Below are 20,095 nucleotides of genomic sequence, written 5' to 3'. Positions count from 1 at the left end.
TCCCCAGCCATTATTTCATACCCACACCCACCTGTTTTCTGTTTATTCCTTTTTATATGCCACCTTGGGGTTCTTTTGGGATGAAGGGCAGCTTAGAAATATAATCAATAACAGCAATAATAATTCCTGAGATTTGTTGAAAACTGATTCCATTTCAACAGTATTGAGCTAGATAGATCAGTGACCTGAGTCTAAGGTAGGTCCATATACGTGCCACTGGGAAAGGGTTTGAAAACTTGTTCTTAATATGCTTCTTCAAATATGAATTCATAACATTTCATCATAGAAATAGCAGCAAAACCACTTGCGACTTGGACGTTAGGACCCTTTCAGACTTTGCTTATTTGCAGGCTGAAGCTCGCCTCCTGGAGGAGCAGAGGAGGGTTCAGGTCTATCTCCACGAGAGCACGCAAGATGAGCTGGCTCGGAAATGTGAACAAGTACTGATTGAAAAACACTTGGAGATATTTCATACAGAATTTCAGAACCTGTTGGATGCTGACAAAAATGAAGGTTAGCATTCTCAAGCTTGACTTCTAGACATTTATGAGTAATGTGAAGAATGTGATAGACCTTTGCCCAGGGTGGCTTCCTCTACTTAAAATGTACATAAAATTGGGTGTGGGGGAGAAGAACAAATTTAAAAACACTTGATTTGTAATTTTTCAAAGAATTACAATTTATAGGAGTGTAATTTTGCCATATGAAAAATCTACTTTCAATTTCTGTGATTAATAGCTTTTAAAATTAAATGACAAGGATTTTAAGGTGACCATCACTTGCATTAGTAGACAAATTGTCAGATGCTAAGCATAGGAAAATGGGTTAAAATATGCAAATTTTGTTGTTGTTGTTGTTGTTTAGTCATTTAGTCGTGTCCGACTCTTCGTGACACGACTTCCTGGAGCAGGAACTGGCAAGCCACTCTAGTATCCCTGCCAAGAAAACTCCATGGACAAAGACAACAGGCATATAAAAATATGCAAATAGGGGAATTTTTGTGTGTGTGGTATAGAACATTAGTTTCATGGGTCTGATTGAAAACTTCAGTATTCGTTAGACATAATGGACTTTCCAGGCTGTTTAAAAGCCATTGTAATAAAAATGTTTACCTAAAAGTGTTATTTATAGCTTGGCCTGAAATAATTGTCAAGACACTTTCTATAGGATGGGTTTTAGGTCTGCTATGTCACCAGATGTCAGTGATGGTGGGTGGAAAAGTTTCTGATGCAGAATTCTTCAGCAGAATTTTTTGCAGTTGTTCAAAACCACATTTTTTCCATAAAATTAATCAGTGAGTAGATATAGTTTAGGGTAACAAATTTAAAACAGATGCCATGTTCGTTTTACATTAATTTATTTATATTTCAGGTTTTTCCCATAGCCAAAAGAATAAAAAAACTTCTTTTTATTTGACTATTTCTGAACATTTTTAGACATGACAGAATAATTTAAATTTTCAAGATGAAAATTAAGGCACTGTAAACCACTGTAAACCACTGTGGCAGCAGCCACAAAATTAAAAGACGCCTGCTCCTTGGGAGAAAGGCGATGGCAAACCTAGACAGCATCTTAAAAAGCAGAGACATCACCTTGCCAACAAAGGTCCGTATAGTTAAAGCCATAGTTTTCCCAGTAGTGATGTATGGAAGTGAGAGCTGGACCATCAAGAAGGCTGATCGCCGAAGAATTGATGCTTTTGAATTATGGTGCTGGAGGAGACTCTTGAGAGTCCCATGGACTGCAAGAAGATCAAACCTCTCCATTCTTAAGGAAATCAGCCCTGAGTGCTCACTGGAAGGACAGATCCTGAAGCTGAGGCTCCAATACTTTGGCCATCTCATAAGAAGAGAAGACTCCCTGGAAAAGACCCTGATGTTGGGAAAGATGGAGGGCACAAGGAGAAGGGGACAGCAGAGGACGAGATGGTTGGACAGTGTTCTCGAAGCTACAAACATGAGCCTGACCAAACTGCGGGAGGCAGTGGAAGACAGGAGTGCCTGGCGTGCTCTGGTCCATGGGGTCACGAAGAGTTGGACACGACTAAACAACTAAACAACAACAAAACCATTAACATGTTTTTCATACTAAAAACTAACGCACAATAAAGTTTGTTTCTGAGGGATAGTCACCTGAAAAGTTTGTTATGTTTGATTTTAGATTTGAATGATATTGTATATTTTGTAGTCGCCTAGTTTGACTTGTGTTATATCCATTCATTATACTGCAAATAAATTTTATGAAACCAATGTGTATTACCTCTAAAAGCTTTCCACACAACTTCACTGGTTTTGAGCAATTTAAAACTGAGTCCACTGTGTGCGGAGCAGTACTGAGCCTTATTCAGTAACCAAGTATTGTCCTATTTTTGTAGAACATCAAGCAAGTGTAAACATGTAATAGTTGCCCATAAAAGGATGAATAAATTTAATGTGGGCTTATAGAATTTAGTCATTTGCCTTGCAACAGTGGTGGTTTGATTTTTAAAAACTACAAAGTTTATATACCTCAAAATCAACTTTTTCCTAAAAATGTTTTTTGATTGCTAGCTCTAGATCTCCTGAAGGATTTGGTTGGCAGACATTTCTTTCACTTACCTGCCCAGTTATAGGTGCCTTAAATTTATCAGGATTCCGCTATTGAGAGGGGAACCCTTAACCTCAGTGAAGCTGTTCTGTGGAGCACCACTCGTGTCATTCATCATCAAGTTAAAACTCAGTGTCATATTTTGTCCTGCTTATTCATGATTTTGGATAACATTGACAATATTAAATTTAAGCGTTAAGGTTTTAAAGTTGTCCTGCTCTGGTTTAGATGGTTCTGATATGTTTGCAAATGTATTTCTCGTTTCCTGAGCAGTTCTCAGATGCAGAACTGACGTTCATACAACTGAAAGGATCTGTTTCCTCTTTTCCAGACTTGGGGCGAATGTACAGCCTTGTGTCTCGAATCCAAGATGGCCTTGGGGAGCTCAAAAGACTTTTGGAAACACACATCCACAGCCAGGGTCTCTCTGCCATCGAAAAGTGTGGAGAAGCTGCTCTTAATGCAAGTATTTCTTCCAAAGGAACTTTGATATCTTGAATCTGGGCACATTGCCCCAGACTCGCCATAGGTTTGATAAGGAGTTGAAAGAGCAAGAGATGGACCAACTGCAGTGTAAGAATTACTAGACTTTTCCTGCAGGGTCAGGAATATCTACAGGGACTTCAAACTTTGCTGATTCAGGACTGGGTCTGTAATAGGCGGTGACAGTATATGCAAGCAGGGAGTTACGGCTGGGGGTGGGTGGGTGCCCCGTGACCTCTCAAGCTGTAGCCTCGTGCTGTGATACAAACTGAGCTAAAGAGAAATGATGGCTTCAAAATATGGCTTTAAAAAGCTTGAATGCATCTCTGCCGGATAATAGACTGGTGCTCTCACTTCATCTAACCTTGGGTATTTTTTCTTGATAAGAAAGGGGGTCATTGTATGTGAGATCCTGAGCCGCTTGGCCAGTGAACTTGCCCTAAGTAGACAAGTGACTTGTTGAAGATATCCTGGTCTCTCGTGGCTATAAGCATCTTATTTTCAATTACTGCTTTAGTCGCGGACGTAGAGCTTCCTGAATTCTGCCTCAACTCTCTTGTGAAGTTTTTGTCAATCAGGAGGACTACTCATTATTTGATTCACATTTTACAATCATATTTGATATTATAGGGTCCAGGGGTGTTAAGCTTTCTCCAAGGTGAGCTTGCATTGTGGTGAAGTAATTAAAGGATTTTCTGTCGGAAGAAATGATGAGGAGTTCAGTGTAGTATGTTTTTCTGAAACTTAACGCTCAGTCAAGTTCTGCTTTTGAAATGTCTTTATTGTTTGTTGGTTGTTTAAGTGCTGAAAATGTTGCCCTAAAATCTGTAGCTGTGAGAGAATTCTGAAATAGGGCAATTTTGTCATTGCCCTCTCTAATCTCTAGGATCCCAAAATGTATGTACAGACCGTGTTGGATGTCCATAAGAAATACAATGCACTGGTCATGTCTGCTTTCAACAATGATGCTGGCTTTGTGGCTGCTCTAGACAAGGTAAATGGACTTAAACTTTGTAGTTGTCCTTGATAATTACTCATTTTGAGGATGTCTGCAAATTTAACTTCTTTGTGTGTATCACAGGCTTGTGGTCGATTTATAAATAACAACGCAGTAACAAAAATGGCCCAGTCATCCAGTAAATCCCCAGAGCTGTTGGCACGGTATTGTGACTCTCTGCTAAAGAAAAGGTATGTGTTCCATGGGGAACTCTGTGACTTCTGCAAGTTAGTAGTAGACTAGAGTTGTTCACACACCATTCATGAAATGAAATGCCATTCTAACTGTTGATCAAGGAGTCTTGTGCACACTTCTAATCTTTACCTGTAGCTGGGAAAACTTGTTTGTAGGTTTCAGTCTGGTTATTCCTACATCTTAACCTCCTTTGATCCCTTACACACAGAAAAATTCTGTCAGAAATGCTCAGCTACATTAGCTTTCTGGGGCCCCTCTTTGACTCAGGATTTACCACAGGGAGAGACTGAAACTGTGTACTCTTTAATGAGGATGCAGTCTTCCAGGATTAAGAAAAATCTTGCGCTAAAATATCTGCAGGATTTCCTGGTTCATTCATTCATGACTCACAGCAGTAAAAGAGGGTAGGTAAGGGAGCAGCAGTTCAGTGAGAGATCAGTGTCCAGTTTGTCTGGGGGAGACTAACATTCCTGTTGGTACAATGCTTGGGAACGGTTAGATCAGGGGTCAGCAAACTTTTTCAGCAGGGGGCCAGTCCACTCTCCCTCAGACCTTGGGGGGGGCAGACTATATTTAGGGGGGGGGGATGAATGAATTCCTATGCCCCACAAATAACCCAGAGATACATTTAAAATAAAAGCACACATTCTACTCATGTAAAAACACGCTGATACCCAGCCCGTCCGTGGGCCAGATTTAGAAGGCGATTGGGCCAGATCCGGCCCCCGGGCCTTAGTTTATCCATGGGTTAAGGTAAAGGTAAAGAGACCCCTGACTATTAGGTCCAGTTGTGGCCGACTCTGGGGTTGCAGCGCTCATCTCGCTTTATTGGCCGAGGGAGCCGGCGTACAGCTCAGCATGGTCATGTGGCCAGCATGACTAAGCCGCTTCTGGCGAACCAGAGCAGCACACAGAAACACCGTTTACCTTCCTGCCGGAGCGGTACCTATTTATCTACTTGCACTTTGACGTGCTTTCGAACTGCTAGGTTGGCAGGAGCAGGGACCAAGCAACAGGAGCTCACCCGTCGTGGGGATTCGAACCACCGACCTTCTTATCGGCAAGTCCTAGGCTCTGTGGTTTAACCCACAGTGCCACTTGCGTCCCTACCCATGGGTTAGATGCTGCTTAATTGTTGTAAACTGCTGCCTTTTGGAGAGCTTTATTGCTGCAACTAAGCTGTGCGTATCCTGAGCTTGTTGTACTGGAAAGTAAAGGAGATTTTATGAATTGCAAATGGTAAGCATGTTGAACTGTAACAAAAATGATGCCCTTTTTACCACAGCTCAAAGAATCCAGAGGAAGCCGAGCTTGAAGACACACTCAATCAAGTGGTAAGGTTCTTACTCTAAGCTGTATTCTGCAGACTGCTTTAGAATGAAAATTGAATGAAGATTGAGAGAATTGTGGAAGAAAACTTATCAACATCTGTGCATATGTTTTAAACCATTTGTTACAACCCTTAAAAATAATTAAAGTGAACATTGGTTTGTGTATGCTTACATTTATGTAAATTTATATTGTGCTACATGTTCTGAAAGATTTGAAATCTTAAATGTTTTTAAAAGTGTTAAAAGTGAGCTCAAAGTTGAGATTTTGCCTTTGAATACTTTTGAATTGTTTGCATTTAGAAAATAATACTAAGAATACATGCTTTTTCCAGATGGTTGTCTTTAAGTATATTGAAGACAAAGACGTATTTCAAAAATTCTATGCCAAAATGTTGGCAAAACGGCTTGTGCACCAGAACAGTGCTAGTGATGATGCTGAGGCAAGCATGATCTCCAAATTGAAGGTGAGTTGTGTTTGGGCCTCTCCCTAACCACCTTCCTTTCCAGGATTACACTGCAAAGCAGCCCCTCCAGAAGGTGCTAGAATACAGTTTCCATCACCCTGACCGTCAGCTATGCTGGTGGAAGACAAATAAGGCTCCCCACCCCCACAGTAAAAGAATCCCGAGAAAAATACATAAGCATGCTGGCTGGATTTTCTCTTTTTTATGTACTGGGATTCTTACATACTTCCTTTACTAGAGTTAGATGGCTGTAGAATAGCAATCAGCCTCCAAACGGCTCACCAAATTTTCTTAGTGAATGTTGCTGAAGCATCTATAGGCCAAAAGAGCCTCTACAAATTCTGTCACACAGCGACTCCTGGTGATTCGTTTGTGTGACTGTGTCTGGGAAGAGCCTGCTCAGTGGCTGCCAGCCTTGGGTCTTAGTTTGGGGGTTATTCAGGATAATTAAACAGCACAAGAACCATGAAGCTCTTAGGTATAGTATCAAATTCAATATGTCAGTGCTGACTGGTGTCTGCAGTCTCAAGTCAGAGATATTTTCCAGCCCTGCCATTTGGGGTTTTTTTTTTAAAGACCTTCTACATGTGAAGCCCGTTCTCTGCCACTGAGCTACGACATCCCAAGTAAGCTCACAAAAGTGACAGTCTGGGCTTTTCTCAATTGTCTACATGCCTGTGACAAGTGAGGTGAAGCAACAATCCAACTTTCCCATTAGGTTTGCCTTTGAGGAACCCATTCTAGCCCAGTGACTGGTAGGGTCAAATTATGTGTCCGTCTTCTGCAACTTGAGGTAGACCTCAACCATGACAAGTTACAAATTTATTGCTGTGTGGTTGCTCTTTCTGTTGGCTTTGCTGTGTTCTAGTTCTGCTCAGCTAGGGCTGCCTTATGTCTGGAATTTCCGCCTTTTTAAATAGGTGTGCTTTGTTGTTGGTAGTTTCTACTATTGGATAATTTTGGAAACTGGGTCCTGCTGTAAGATGTGTGGGTCTTTTCTCCTCTCTCATAAACTGTTCTGTGGTTAATTACAGCAAGCTTGTGGCTTTGAGTACACCTCAAAGCTTCAGAGGATGTTCCAAGATATTGGTGTAAGCAAAGACTTGAATGAACAGTTTAAAAAGCACCTGTCCAATTCGGAGCCATTGGATTGTAAGTTAATCTAACTATTTGTTTTAAAACCTGAATGGTTGAGTAGCCATATTTCTTTTCTTCTTCTTTTTATGTGATGAAAGTGAACAATTGCTGAAGAAATGACAGTTCTTGCTCTCGAGAATAAGCAAGTGTTGGTAAAATGTGTTTGAGTCGAGCAAAGTGTCTCGTGCCAGAGGTGCCGGTCGTCTTGTAGGTTTGGTTAACTCAAAAGTGCATTGGACATACTATTTGTGCAACTGGCTCATATTTGGTCTAATTTGCCAAGAGCCACTGTAATTCAAAATGTGATCTATTAGACCCTAAGTTTTAAATATAAGCCTATTTAATCTTCCCCAATACATTTTATTTGAAAGAACAGAAAGCTCTGTTTTTATATATTCAGTATATAAATACTGAAAGAAAGAGTGTATATGTGTTTTCCTTTTTTCTCTTCCAGTGGACTTTAGCATACAGGTTCTGAGCTCCGGATCGTGGCCCTTCCAAATGTCTTGTGCATTTGCTCTCCCCTCAGAGGTGGGTGCATTAGTGTTTTAAGCTTCCATTTCCATTTACATGAGAGTTGTAATCTGTGGGACGAATGAATGAATGAAGCCAAGGTGCTTTGTGCCATTTATAAAGGTGGCTTCCCCGCCTCCCACATCTATGAGGTGTACAGTTCAGTGAGCACTTACTATAATGTGTTCAGTCTGGATGAGAGCCATCTGTAAATTGCTCCTTAAACACTTGAAATGGTGGGGTATTAGTGGGTGGCTGTCACAGATGTAAAGCAGACCAAGAATCATAGAGTGGTAGAGTCAGAAGGGACTTCCAGAGTCATCTAGTCCAACTCCCTGCAGTGCAGGAGTCACAACACCCCAGAGAGGTCCGGGGAAACACATTTAACTGTGATGGCGTATGGTCAGATTTTACAATGAATTACTGTTCTAACCACTCCACTTCATTTCGGGAACAGTCCAGTTTCAGCATGCTTTCTGCACTAGGCAGCACTAGGGAACTGTTGCCTTCTGTCTGTGTTCTTGCTTTTGGACTGCCTTCCTCAATAAGAGCCAGGCAGTTCTTGCAGAATTGCTGGTGGATATTCATTCCACCACAGTATTCACAGTAGTGGGAAGTGGAAGAGGATGTCGGGAGGAGTCAAAGTGAGCAACTGGCTGGAGAGTGTAGCTGTAAGGGAGGTGGATGAAACTATATTTTAAATAGGATGCTATTCTGTAACCTAAGATACCCTTTTTATTACGGTCAGTGACATAAGCTGGGCAGTTATGTTCGATCAGGAATCTGGAACTATAGTAACCCTGTGTAAAGAAGGCATATTCTGAATGTAATTAGGTCCCTTAATTAAACTAGTGTACAGTGGTGCCCCGCAAGACGAATGCCTCGCAAGACGAAAAACTCGCTAGACGAAAGGGTTTTGCGGTTTTTGAGCTGCTTCGCAAGACGAATTTCCCTATGGGCTTGCTTCGCAAGACGGAAACGTCTTGCAAGTTTGTTTCCTTTTTCTTAACACCGTTAATACAGTTGCGACTTGACTTCGAGGAGCAACTCATAGAACGCGGTGTGGTAGCCTTTTTTTGAGGTTTTTGGTGATTTTTGAAGCTTTTCCAAAACTTTTCCGACACCGTGCTTCGCAAGATGAAAAATTCGCTAGATGAATTAATTTCGTCTTGCGAGGCACCACTGTATTTATTCGGAACTGTCTGTCTTCTGGTCTGGGTGGATTCCAAGGGGACTCTCTCTCTCCAACTGTCTGGGTTATCTGTAATGGAGTAAAAATATAAAGGGAGAATTCTCTTGCTCTCTTAAGTCAGTCTGGGCTAATGGCAGCAGGTATTTTGAGGGAAGTCTGAACTCAGCGGGGCAGTTGAGGTACTGACCTTAGTGACCTCCGGGCGATAAGCCCTTGTTGGGAACCCAGGGAACATCATAAGGGCTTTTTCTGTTATAGTGCAGGAGCTTACTGCAAATTGTTTCAATTCTATTACATGCATATTGCAAATGCCCTTTAGTTTTTCTATGGAGACACGCTGATAAAAGGTCTAATCTGGTTTTAAAACTAGGTTGGTAAAATAAGGCTGAAAATGTGACATTTACATGGCTGTGTTTTTGCTTTGCAATATGTAGCTGGAGCGCAGTTACCAGAGATTTACTGCTTTTTACGCTAGTCGCCATAGTGGAAGAAAACTGACCTGGTTGTATCAGCTCTCCAAAGGGGAACTGGTTACCAATTGCTTCAAAAACAGATACACTTTACAGGTAAGGTGCACCCTTGTGCTGTTGATACAAAGGTTCTACAAGTATCAGTAACTGAGTATAGAGTTCGTAGGATCATAGGATTGTAGAGTTGGAAGGGACCCCAGGGTCATCTAGTCCAACCCCCAGCAATGCAGGAATCTCAGCCAAAGCATCCAGGACAGATGGCCACCCAACCTCTGCTTAAAAACCTCCAAGGGAGGAGAGTCCACTAGCTCTTGTGAGAGTCAATTCCACAAATTTAGAAATCCGTACTTGACTGCTGCTCTTAGAGTTAATTTTGCATATGGAGAGCAGCTTGCGGAAGCTGCTATATCTCCCAGAATAAGGAAGTATACAGGCTGGAGTGAGGTTTGGTTTGGTGCAAAGGAGTGAGACACAGGAGCTGCAGCTCTCCCCAGATTCATTTTTATGCTGCCCGTTAATGGTTTGAATAGCCACTTTCTACTTTCTTCTCCCCTGCATCGTTCTCCCTCCTATAAGGCTCTTGGCCGGCTCTCCATAGCAAAGCCCTGAGCATACACACGCACCCGTGCACCGATTTTAGAGGAGTCCTTGGCGAAGGGTGCTTTGTAAAGCCAAAATAGCTGACGCTTCCAGTTGGCTCATTTGAATCCATTTGTTTGATAAAAGCAGACATGTCCAAAGTCTGTTTCGGGGCCTAATCTGGCCCCTGTGGCAGTTTATTTCCTGTGGCAAAACCCTAAAAAAAGCTCCACAACTTTGGCATGTTCACTTCATCAAATCTGTCCCTCTTTGAAAAAAAATTGGATGCCCTTAGAAAGGGACTGAAACGCAGACAAGCTCTTCTGTTCATTTGTCTGCTTTGTGTCCTGAGGCTCTTGGTGGGGAGAAAGTCTTTTGGAACATTTCATGAATAGGCTTTTATTCATAATCCAGATTTTTAAAAATGATCAGTACCTAGGAGGAAGGGTTTTTTAAAAATAAGAATTTGTACAAAAAGCAGAACAGCTGAGTCTAGGAGACCAGGTTTGTTCTAGAGTTTGCTTTGCTTTTTGTATGAAGCAGTAAAATCATTTCTGAGTTGCTTAAATTTGGATTTTATTTCAAAAAGAACATTTGTCCCATTTTTTCCTCGAAGGCATCTACATTCCAAATGGCAATCTTGCTGCAATATAACACAGAAGATGCTTACACTGTTCAACAACTGACAGACAGTACTCAGATAAAAATGGTAAGCGTTTGTTACGTTCGCAGTAGGTTTCCCAAGCATTTGTTTTTGCTGTAGGCCTCTGGAAACCCAACAATGTCCTCGCTTTTATTGCACTCTTGGAGGCTTTTTTTATTCCAAAATTTAGATCTTGACAATTTCGTCTTTCATTTTAAAAAGAAAGCCGGCTTCCTAGCTCTGATGACTAATGGCAGGCTAGAAAGACATTAATATGGTGAAACCTTCAAAGCTGTAAAAGGGTTCTTGTTGGATTTGGTTGAGGAAGGTAGAGCTGGAGCGCCCTGGATAATAAACTATTCGACCTATCCCATATCTAGTAGAAGTGAAGTAAAATACTTAAGCTGCACCATTCCACTTTTGTGGAATTTTATATTGTTCATTTTATATCCGGCCCTTCTTCACAGTGCAGAGCCCAGGGTGGCATTTTGCTTTTCTTAATTTTGTCTTTCTTTAGGGTATAATATTTGAGGGAGGGGAAACCTAACACACTGGTGCACCTATGCGCTTGCAGAGAAGCACTCTGCTTTCTTCCCCATCGGCTGCAAAATAAGTATGTGTGCTCCTAACTATAAATGGAATGAAGGACTAATATTTCCCCCTTCCCTTTGTCTTTTAGGATATTTTGGGACAGGTTCTACAGATTTTGCTAAAGTCAAAGTTGCTGGTAAGTCTTCTTGATTTGCTGGGGTAGGATGTGAGAGAAATGATTTGTTGACAACTTTTTCCTGCATTGTTTCTTTTGTTTGTAGGTGTTGGAAGATGAAAATGCAAATGTTGACGAGGTGGAGTTGAAGCCAGATACCTTAATAAAACTTTATCTTGGTTACAAAAAGTAAGGAAGATCAACTAATATAAACCATTTATGCATAACCATAGAAGATTTCTTTCTTAGAACTGTGTAATTTGTTGCAGTATATTTTTAGAATTTGAAATGCTGTTTCACAATGAATGAATTTTGAAAGACCTCGTGAGCTCCTGTTGTTCTGTCCCAGCTCCTGCCAACCTAGCAGTTTGAAAGCACGTCAAAGTGCAAGTAGATAAATAGGTACCACTCCGGCGGGAAGGTAAATGGCGTTTCTGTGCATTGCTCTGGTTCGCCAGAAGTAGCTTAGTCATGTTGGCCACATGACCCGGAAAAACTGTCTGCGGACAAATGTTTACTCCCTTGGCCAGGAAAGCGAGATCAGCGCCGCAACCCCAGAGTCCACGATTGGACTTAACTGTCAGGGGTCCTTTACCTTTACAAATTTAATAAATAATAATAATAAAATTAATGATTGGGGTAAAAAGCCTTTTGAATCTGCCATAAGGTGGATTAGTGCTTCTGGCAAATGCTACTTGTTGGAAGAATAGTGATTGCTGCTGCTGCTGCTGCTATTCTTCTTCTTCTTCTTCTTATTATTATTATACATTAATAATTTGATTTGTTACCTGCCCTACACCCTAAGGTGCCCTGGGTACATGTGCCAGGCCACAACAATTCAAAGCACAGCATTTAAAACAGTTTAAAAGAAATTTCAGTGACAAAAGTAGAAGAGGTCCTAAAAATATACACCTCAGGAATAGTTGCAGGAAATTGTTTAGCGAAGGTGCTAGACACACCTGGGGAGAGAGTTCCACAACTTCACTGGGAATGCCCTCGTTTAGTTATATTTGAAAATAACTTGGATGTTAATATCGTGATTCTAAATAGTTGAATTGGCGTTGTTTAAACAACAGAAGTTCGCTTGCAAGTAAGCATAAACGTAAGAAAGTGCATATATAGGAATATTTAAAGAATACAATTGGAACCATTGCATCTCCTTGGAAATGTCTTTATATCAGTTTTTTAAAATGAAAATGGGGGCAAAATAAACAAGCCATCTTGAGGACTCAGAAGGGGGAAGGGAAATGCTCAGGAAAGAGCAGTGTCAATTGCATTGTCTCCCCTGCAGCCCCTTCCTGTCCCCAGTTCCCAGCACATTTCCCCTGCCATTTAAAGTCTTATTGCAGCCTTCTACGTCATGAGAATGCAGGAGAAGTCCTGCTGTGTCCGTCCCAGGGGCCCATCCATCCAGTTTCTCAGTCTACCAAAGTCCATGTCTTTGAGTGCCTTCCACAAGATGCTCCAGCTGCCCTGGGCAGAGGGCTGACACAGAACACGCTGGAGGGAGAGTCTGCCTTCTTCCTTTGGCATGGGGCTGCCTTAGCACCTGCGAGAAGACCATCTGGCATTCTCTTGCCCAGGAGCACCTAGGCAGGCAGTGGCCTGGGAGTTGGAGAGGGAGAATGAGTGGCTGAGGGAGGGAGGGAGCCTGTGTGCTGGGGAGGGGGGAAAGGAGAGGCTGTGGCCACCCCCAGGATGCCTGCAGCCCTCGGCCAAAGGAGAACATTCCTCAATGCACCCAAGTGAAAAGTAAAAATGCAAAGCCAGTAAGTGGAATAGGGCTCATACATTTTTTATCTAGTAAAATTTCTAGGTAGTTCTATAGTTGCTGTTTTTCTTTATCTGTGCGTTGTAAAGTAATTTATCTGCCTTTCTCCTGGCAGCAAAAAATTGCGAGTGAACATTAATGTGCCAATGAAGACTGAGCAGAAACAAGAACAGGAAGCTACACATAAGAATATAGAGGAAGACCGAAAACTACTAATCCAGGTGACTTGGAATAGGTAGCTCAGGAACTTGGACCATGTGCAGGAGTTCTGAATATTGCTGATCTTTATCTAGTGGGATTCTCTTTGTTCTCATGGCTGGCAGAATTATGAAATAATTTTGCTTTTAACAGAACTTACCTCTGCAGTGGTTAATATTGGTGATTAGCAAAGTGAAATTACAGAAGACTCTTTTTGGAGAAGCCCCACAAGAGCTAAAGGGGCTTCATTCCCAGGATTGTAACATATTGGGCAGAGGTTTGTGTCAGAAGTGTACAGATTCATGGCTATAAGCAGAAAGGAAAATGCCAGAGTTGGACCCATTGCTCCATCTCGCCCTGGTCTGTTCAGAGAGGCTCTTGAAAACCTCCAGTCTTTCCCAGGCCAGCTGCCTGAGGCCCCGGGTTGAGCAGGGTCCTTTTGCACACAGAACATGCCTGCTGCTGTTCAGGTGTCCATGGGACAGAATGCAGTCCTGCAGGATTTAAATACCTTTTAAAAAATGGTATACAATGCTCGTTAAAATGGCAATGAAAACATTTTAGAAACAGTAGACATAATAAAATGAATACCAACAGTTTTTAAAGCAAATGTACATATAAAAGTACATGTCTGCTTCAGCTTATCTAAACAAACAAACAAAAAGGTTTTTTGAGGCAGTAGAATGGCGTCACTTGCCCAGGTATTTTAGTGGCTCCCACATTAACTTCCAGCTCTCCGTCCCAAAGGGCAGGTTCCTCCATGCAACAGCCAGGGGGGAGGTCAGTCTCTTGACTAGATTGATCTTGTGGGATATCTAATGCAGAGCTGGCTTTTAAATTTACCATATATACGCAAGTATAAGTCGACTTTTTCAGCACATTTTTTATGCTGAAACAGCCCCCCTTGGCTTACATTCGAGTGAGGCGGCTGGTGGTGGTGGAGGGACGTGAAAGGAGCCCTTTCTCACCGCTGGACCCGTCGCCCGCCTCTTGCAAGGGCAGGCACAGGAGCCACGATTGGGAGAGGCACTACGCTGCACTGCGCCTCTCCCAACCGCGGCTCCTATGCCTGCTCTTGCGAGCGGCAGAGGGACGAGTGGCCTGAAAGGAGCCTTTTCGGGCTGTTCCTTCCTCCTCCTCCTCTGCCTTTGTCACCACCACCAGGTTTGTGGTGTGGTGAACAGGCTTATACTTGAGTCAATAAGTTTTCCCAGTTTTTTGTGCTAAAATTAGGTGCCTCGGCCTTATATTCGGGTTGGCTTATACTCGAGTATATATGGTACTTAATTCAGGTGATATTATAAAGGAAATATTCTGCCATCTAGGAATTTTAAATTGTGTGTTCCAAACACATAAGTGAGCAACATTTAAACTGCAGTATATAAATTTTATGAAATAAAGTAAGAAGGGGGGGGGGAATCTGTAAAATTGGCTATTTCTGCTGAAATGTTCCTACAGCCAAATTGATTTGTTTTTCTATAAAACACGGTCTCCATAATAACAGTTGTGATTGGTCAAAAGTCTTTGGTAACCAGTGGCTGATCTTGGATGACTAAAACGATTCTCTCTCTCCTCCCCCCCTTGCATGCTAGGCTGCCATTGTAAGGATTATGAAGATGAGAAAAGTCCTGAAGCACCAGCAGTTGCTGGGAGAAGTTCTCACACAACTGTCATCAAGGTTCAAGCCACGAGTTCCAGTAATAAAGGTTTGTCTAAAGAGCCATCTTGTAGTTGGAAAAACAAATCTTTCTCCTGAAGTATGCATCTGCAGCCCTTTCCACATACGGAAAAATAGGGATTAGCATAAAATATACCAAGCTTCAAGTAGAATTATGACACTGTCTGATCCTGTTTCATTATATTTCAATATAAAACTTTCAGCAACACTTTAAAGGGTGCTTCCACACAACAGGTTAGCATAGTGTCTAATCTCACATCACCTTCATCCAAATCACGGCTCATACTATGCCATTTAAATATGGATTTTCTGCAGCAAATCCAAGAAATAAAATCAGCATCTGTAGTCTGTGCTTGTCTAGAAGCTGGTTAGTGCATTTTTGGTGGGTTGGTCACGTGTGGCTACAAGTTCTGGGTGACCTCTCTCTCTCTCTCCACACTACCAGTTTGCTCCTTCTCTGGACACAAGCTGCCCAGTCAGTGTAGACAATACGGAGGTAGATCCACGATTGCTAGAAGGCATCTTCGTCTTGCATTTCAGTGCTCAGGGTCCTGCAATTTTGGCAAACTGACCTAGGATCAGGTGACTCCTGGACATGCAGCCCTGGCTCTTGTGCAAGAGCCCCACCTAGAGATCTCTCTACCGTTCCTTACCTCCCAATGTATTGTCTTTGACTATTTTTTATTACAACAGCACCAGCTGTTCCTTTGCTCTTGCAAAAGTTGCCTGCCTTTTGCATTCAAAAAGGACTTCACTCTTTTCACTGTTCACATTCTGATGCCTTGCAGGGAATCAAGTTGCAAAGGTTTCCTGCCCTAAAAAATCTCGCTCTCACTTCCCCGTTTGTTTGTGTGTGTGTGTGCACAATCATTATATAATTACATAGCTACTATAATTACATAGATTGTTCTTGTAGAAAGCCATGGTTGTTGTGTGTGGTTTTTTGAAAGTTGCTCTGTGCACTCTTACAAACACTTTTTATCAGCTGTAATGACGATTACTGTTATCAAATGCAGATGACTGCTAGTATTGGGGAAATAAATCATGACACAGTGTAATATGCCATGTGTTGTTCATCTCAGGTTGTATTTACCTAAATTTAAGACCTGCTAAGGAGCAGATGGTTGTTATTATACCCTCACATGTAAAACCACAGAATTCAAGGGTGTGCTTTCTTTTTCCCGTGACTGTAAATTCTTTTTTGGATATAGTAAGCCCTCAACTTACACAGGGGATCGCGCCTAAAGCCAGAATTGCATATAGTCAAAATACATTGGTAGCAATGGCAGGTGGGATTGCCCAAAGTCTTTTTCCCCAGATGCCCACCCTCTTTTTATTTATTACTATTTTCCAAGCATGTGAAAATGATTGCGCACAAGCTAAATGTGTCTAAGTTGTGGGCTGACTGTACTCCTGTGCTGCTCAGATGAGACCCAGCAGAACCTCTGGCTCCATGCAGTGCCTGCTGCGCTTATGTCGTCTCTGAGGACATTTAACTTGGTTCAGACTTGGGATGCTGGTGCTACTGCCTCTAGCCTGTTCCCCCTCTATTGCTACCTAAGTCCCATTAAAAAAATACTACAATACTGAAGTTGTACTACAGCATAGTGCTGTAGTTTACATACTGTATTTTTCTGTATATAAGACTAGGCTTTCCCCCTAAAAAATAATGTCCAAAATTTGGGGGCTTCTTATACACGGATAGATCTCGCCCCATTTTCTTAAATTGGACTCCCCAAAAATAGGTGGTGTCTTATAGACAGAAAAGTACGGTACTTTTTTCTTTTTCCTAAAATGGCTATGACCAATGTCACATCTTTCTGTTTTCAGAAGTGCATTGACATTCTAATAGAGAAGGAATACTTGGAGCGAGTGGATGGCGAGAAGGACACCTACAGTTACTTGGCTTAACGGTTCTCAGCAGCTGTCTGGGTGGCAAGTAGTTAAGTGATTGAAGAAATGAGAACAGAACTTGTTGGCCTGCTGCCGTCTGGACCTCCATTTTTATAACCAAGACTAGGACTTCCATCTGCCAGTCTTGGAATTACATCAGACCTGCTCAGGATTGATACATTTCAAGTATGTAAATATGGACACCAATGCCATTTAACCTAATTTAAGAACAGAAAGGAATCTGAAACCTCCCTTGGAGGTTGCATGCTACTTGCATTTAAATCAATACATTGGCTATACAGCAACAGTTGTTGCCAGGCAGCATTTATACATACATGTTGGCAGCAGTTTGAGAGAGTCTAATTTGGCCCATGTGTAATCTGCTATAAAATCATTTGTATAGTGTGTTTCATTTTTTAATGTGTGATAAATAAAAACTTAAAACTTTCTGTACAAGTTGCATTTGGTTTTATTGTTAAGTTCCATGAGTTCTTTCTTAAATGTAAATAAAAGGTATAATTATGAAAGCCAGATAAACTAGTCCTGTTTTGCTTTTCGTATTGCTTCTAGTGATATCAAAGTCAAGGTATCAAGTGATATCAAGTGATATCAGCAACAGCCAAGGCGACATTTTTCCACCTTCGCCGCATCAAGCAGTTGGTCCCTTACCTTTCCCGCCCCGACCTGGCCACAGTGATCCATGCGACAGTCATCTCCAGGCTTGACTACTGTAACTCGCTCTACGCGGGGCTGCCCTTGAAGCTGTCCCAGAAACTCAAGCGGGTACAGAATGCTGCAGCGAGGCTCCTCACAGCGTCTCTGCCATGGGAGCATATTCATCCAGTGCTTTTCAAGCTGCACTGGCTCCCGGTGGAGTACAGGGTCAGATTTAAGGTGCTGCTTTTGACCTTTAAAGCCCTTCACGGCCTAGGACCCTCGTACCTACGGGACCGCCTCGCCTGGTATGCCCCACGGAGAGCCTCAAGGTCCATAAATAACAACACCCTAGTGGTCCCAGGCCCTAAGGAAGTTAGATTGGCTTCAACCAGAGCCAGGGCCTTTTCAGCACTGGCCCCAACTTGGTGGAACGCTCTGTCTCATGAGACCAGAGCCCTGCAGGATCTGATCTCTTTCCGCAGGGCCTGTAAGACAGAGTTGTTCCGCCTGGCCTTTGGATTGGAGCCAATTTGATTCCCTCCGCCCCCTTTTTCTTTTTTCTTTTCCTTCTCCTGCAATGAGGCTCCATTTTAATATTTTAATGTTCCATTATTTTAATGTTGTATTTTATTTTTGTTTTTAAGTTGTAATCACTCATCTTGTTTTTATTATTGCTTGTAAGCCGCTCTGAGCCCGGCCTTGGCTGGGGAGGGCGGGGTATAAATAAAAAATTATTATTATTATTATTATTATTAAAAGTGAGAGGGAGTTTAAAGGAATATTTCCTTGGCCAGAAAATCCATCTGCCATCTGAAATTAATATTGGTGTTACAAATCCACCTTTTCCCAATAATCATGCACTTTCATAGAATCACCAGTTATACCCAGGTGGATGAATACATCGTCATAATCATCAGGTATGGGGGCATGTGATATTTAGCATATGTGGGGCACACAGGCAGCTGCCTGGCCATATTACACACCCTGACTTTAAAGCCCCAGGATGCTACTGTATATGGAAACTCGCCACGATTATTTACAGATACAGGGACATGTGACATGGCATTGCAGGTGATTCAAACTTCAAGCATAGTGACTCATGACAAGATGCTATGAACACAGTTCATGGTCATTAAAATACAGAGACAGTTTGAGCAATTCTAATTTTTAGAAATTTTAAAATTTGTCAGTTGCATATAAACACTGCATAGAAATCAGGTAGAAATTTGGACCTAAGTTAAAATGATTTCAGTTTTTAATAATAAATCTATGCCAATTAAGATTGTTCAGGTTATTGAACCTAATGGTTGGAGCATTCTTAGTGGATGATGGTCCATCAAAGGGGCTATTGTGGCTACCTAGCGTACAAGGCAGGAAATGCACACAAATTCAAGGAAGTAGGGCCACTGAAGTAGGTCCATTTCCTGCTTTTTATACGGGCAGCTGATTTTTTTAAGCCTCTGCTTTTTACTTCAGTCCTTATGACTAATACTGTGTGTTTCATGAGTCTCAAGTGTGTGTGCTGACTTGGCAGCAGCCACACTTGTTTTTAACAGCTTAATGGCAGCTGCCTCATTCTCTAGAACAACCCTGGTCATCTGTGAGGCCTGCTATGGTGGCTGTCTCAAACACGGTTGCTGTGATACACCCAATCTCATTGCTTGGAATAAGGCTTGCTGCCACCAAAGGTAAAGGGAACCCCTGACCATTAGGTCCAGTCATGGCCGACTCGGGGGTTGTGGCGCTCATCTCGCTTTATTGGCTGAGGGAGCCGGCATACAGCTTCCTGGTCATGTGGCCAGCATGACTAAGCCACTTCTGGCGAACCAGAGCAGCGCACGGAAACACCGTTTACCTTCCCGCTGGAGCGGTACCTATTTATCTACTTGCACTTTGACGTGCTTTCAAACTGCTAGGTTGGCAGGAGCTGGGACCGAGCAAAGGGAGCTCACCCCGTCATGGGCATTCGAACCGCCAACCTTTTGATCGGCAAGTCCTAGGCTCTGTGGTTTAACCCACAGCACCACCCGTGTCCCTGCTGCCACCAAAACACACTGCAAATTTGCCTTTTCTAAAGCAGCAGCTGCTTCAGCACTTCATTGATCCTTCCAGTAACAACAGGGAGCCTGTCATGAACCTGATGCCTCCCTTCCTCCTGTTTTCTTTACTACTACAGAAGTACTACAAAGGTGGAGGCATTTCTTGGGGCAAGCTCAGCCAAATTGTGCGAGTCTACCCAGATTCTGCAGCTATCCCTTCTTCAAGCTCCTATTATGTATCCTGATGCCTGCTCAGTTCGCCCAAGTCTAACCAGCCTGCTCTTGAACGTCAACAGCCAGTGCCTTCCTTGGAGGTTTTTAAGGAGAGGTTGGATGATTCTGTGATGATACACAAATCTTTGGGTATTCTGGGAAGATTTAAAATTAGTTCTTATTTGTTGGGTGCTTTACAGAGATGACTTCACAAAGATGCATTTGATAGTTTAAGTTCAGTGGATAAATGTCAAATGTCACAAAATTATGAAAACATTTATTCTTACTTTAGATCCTCTACAATCAAGCAGATGTTTGGGGAGACAAAGTCAGCTGTGTGATCAAGGACA

The 20,095-nt window shown here is 42.2% G+C and overlaps 1 protein-coding gene across 2 annotated transcripts in view; it reads left to right on the top strand.

Annotated features, from left to right (window-relative positions):
- The window catches only part of CUL1 (cullin 1), a 46,740-nt gene extending 29,448 nt beyond the window's left edge, over positions 1-17,292 (top strand). For both annotated transcript variants that reach the window (XM_081165115.1, XM_081165116.1), the window contains 15 exons: positions 351-513; positions 2,918-3,048; positions 3,956-4,063; positions 4,151-4,257; positions 5,547-5,595; positions 5,925-6,056; positions 7,091-7,208; positions 7,648-7,724; positions 9,333-9,464; positions 10,564-10,656; positions 11,270-11,317; positions 11,403-11,485; positions 13,183-13,288; positions 14,858-14,971; positions 16,774-17,292. In XM_081165115.1, coding sequence (XP_081021241.1) covers positions 351-513; positions 2,918-3,048; positions 3,956-4,063; positions 4,151-4,257; positions 5,547-5,595; positions 5,925-6,056; positions 7,091-7,208; positions 7,648-7,724; positions 9,333-9,464; positions 10,564-10,656; positions 11,270-11,317; positions 11,403-11,485; positions 13,183-13,288; positions 14,858-14,971; positions 16,774-16,854 — 1,542 coding nt within the window. In that variant the 3' untranslated portion in view covers positions 16,855-17,292. The remainder of the gene's footprint in view (positions 1-350; positions 514-2,917; positions 3,049-3,955; positions 4,064-4,150; positions 4,258-5,546; positions 5,596-5,924; positions 6,057-7,090; positions 7,209-7,647; positions 7,725-9,332; positions 9,465-10,563; positions 10,657-11,269; positions 11,318-11,402; positions 11,486-13,182; positions 13,289-14,857; positions 14,972-16,773) is intronic.
- The last annotated feature ends 2,803 nt before the right edge of the window (positions 17,293-20,095 follow it).

The sequence above is a fragment of the Podarcis bocagei genome (assembly GCF_964188305.1).
Source record: "Podarcis bocagei genome assembly, chromosome: 12".
Classification (NCBI taxonomy): Eukaryota; Metazoa; Chordata; class Lepidosauria; order Squamata; family Lacertidae; genus Podarcis; species Podarcis bocagei.
Note: the sequence above shows the minus strand (reverse complement) of the source record. Positions and strands in the feature narration are given on the sequence as shown.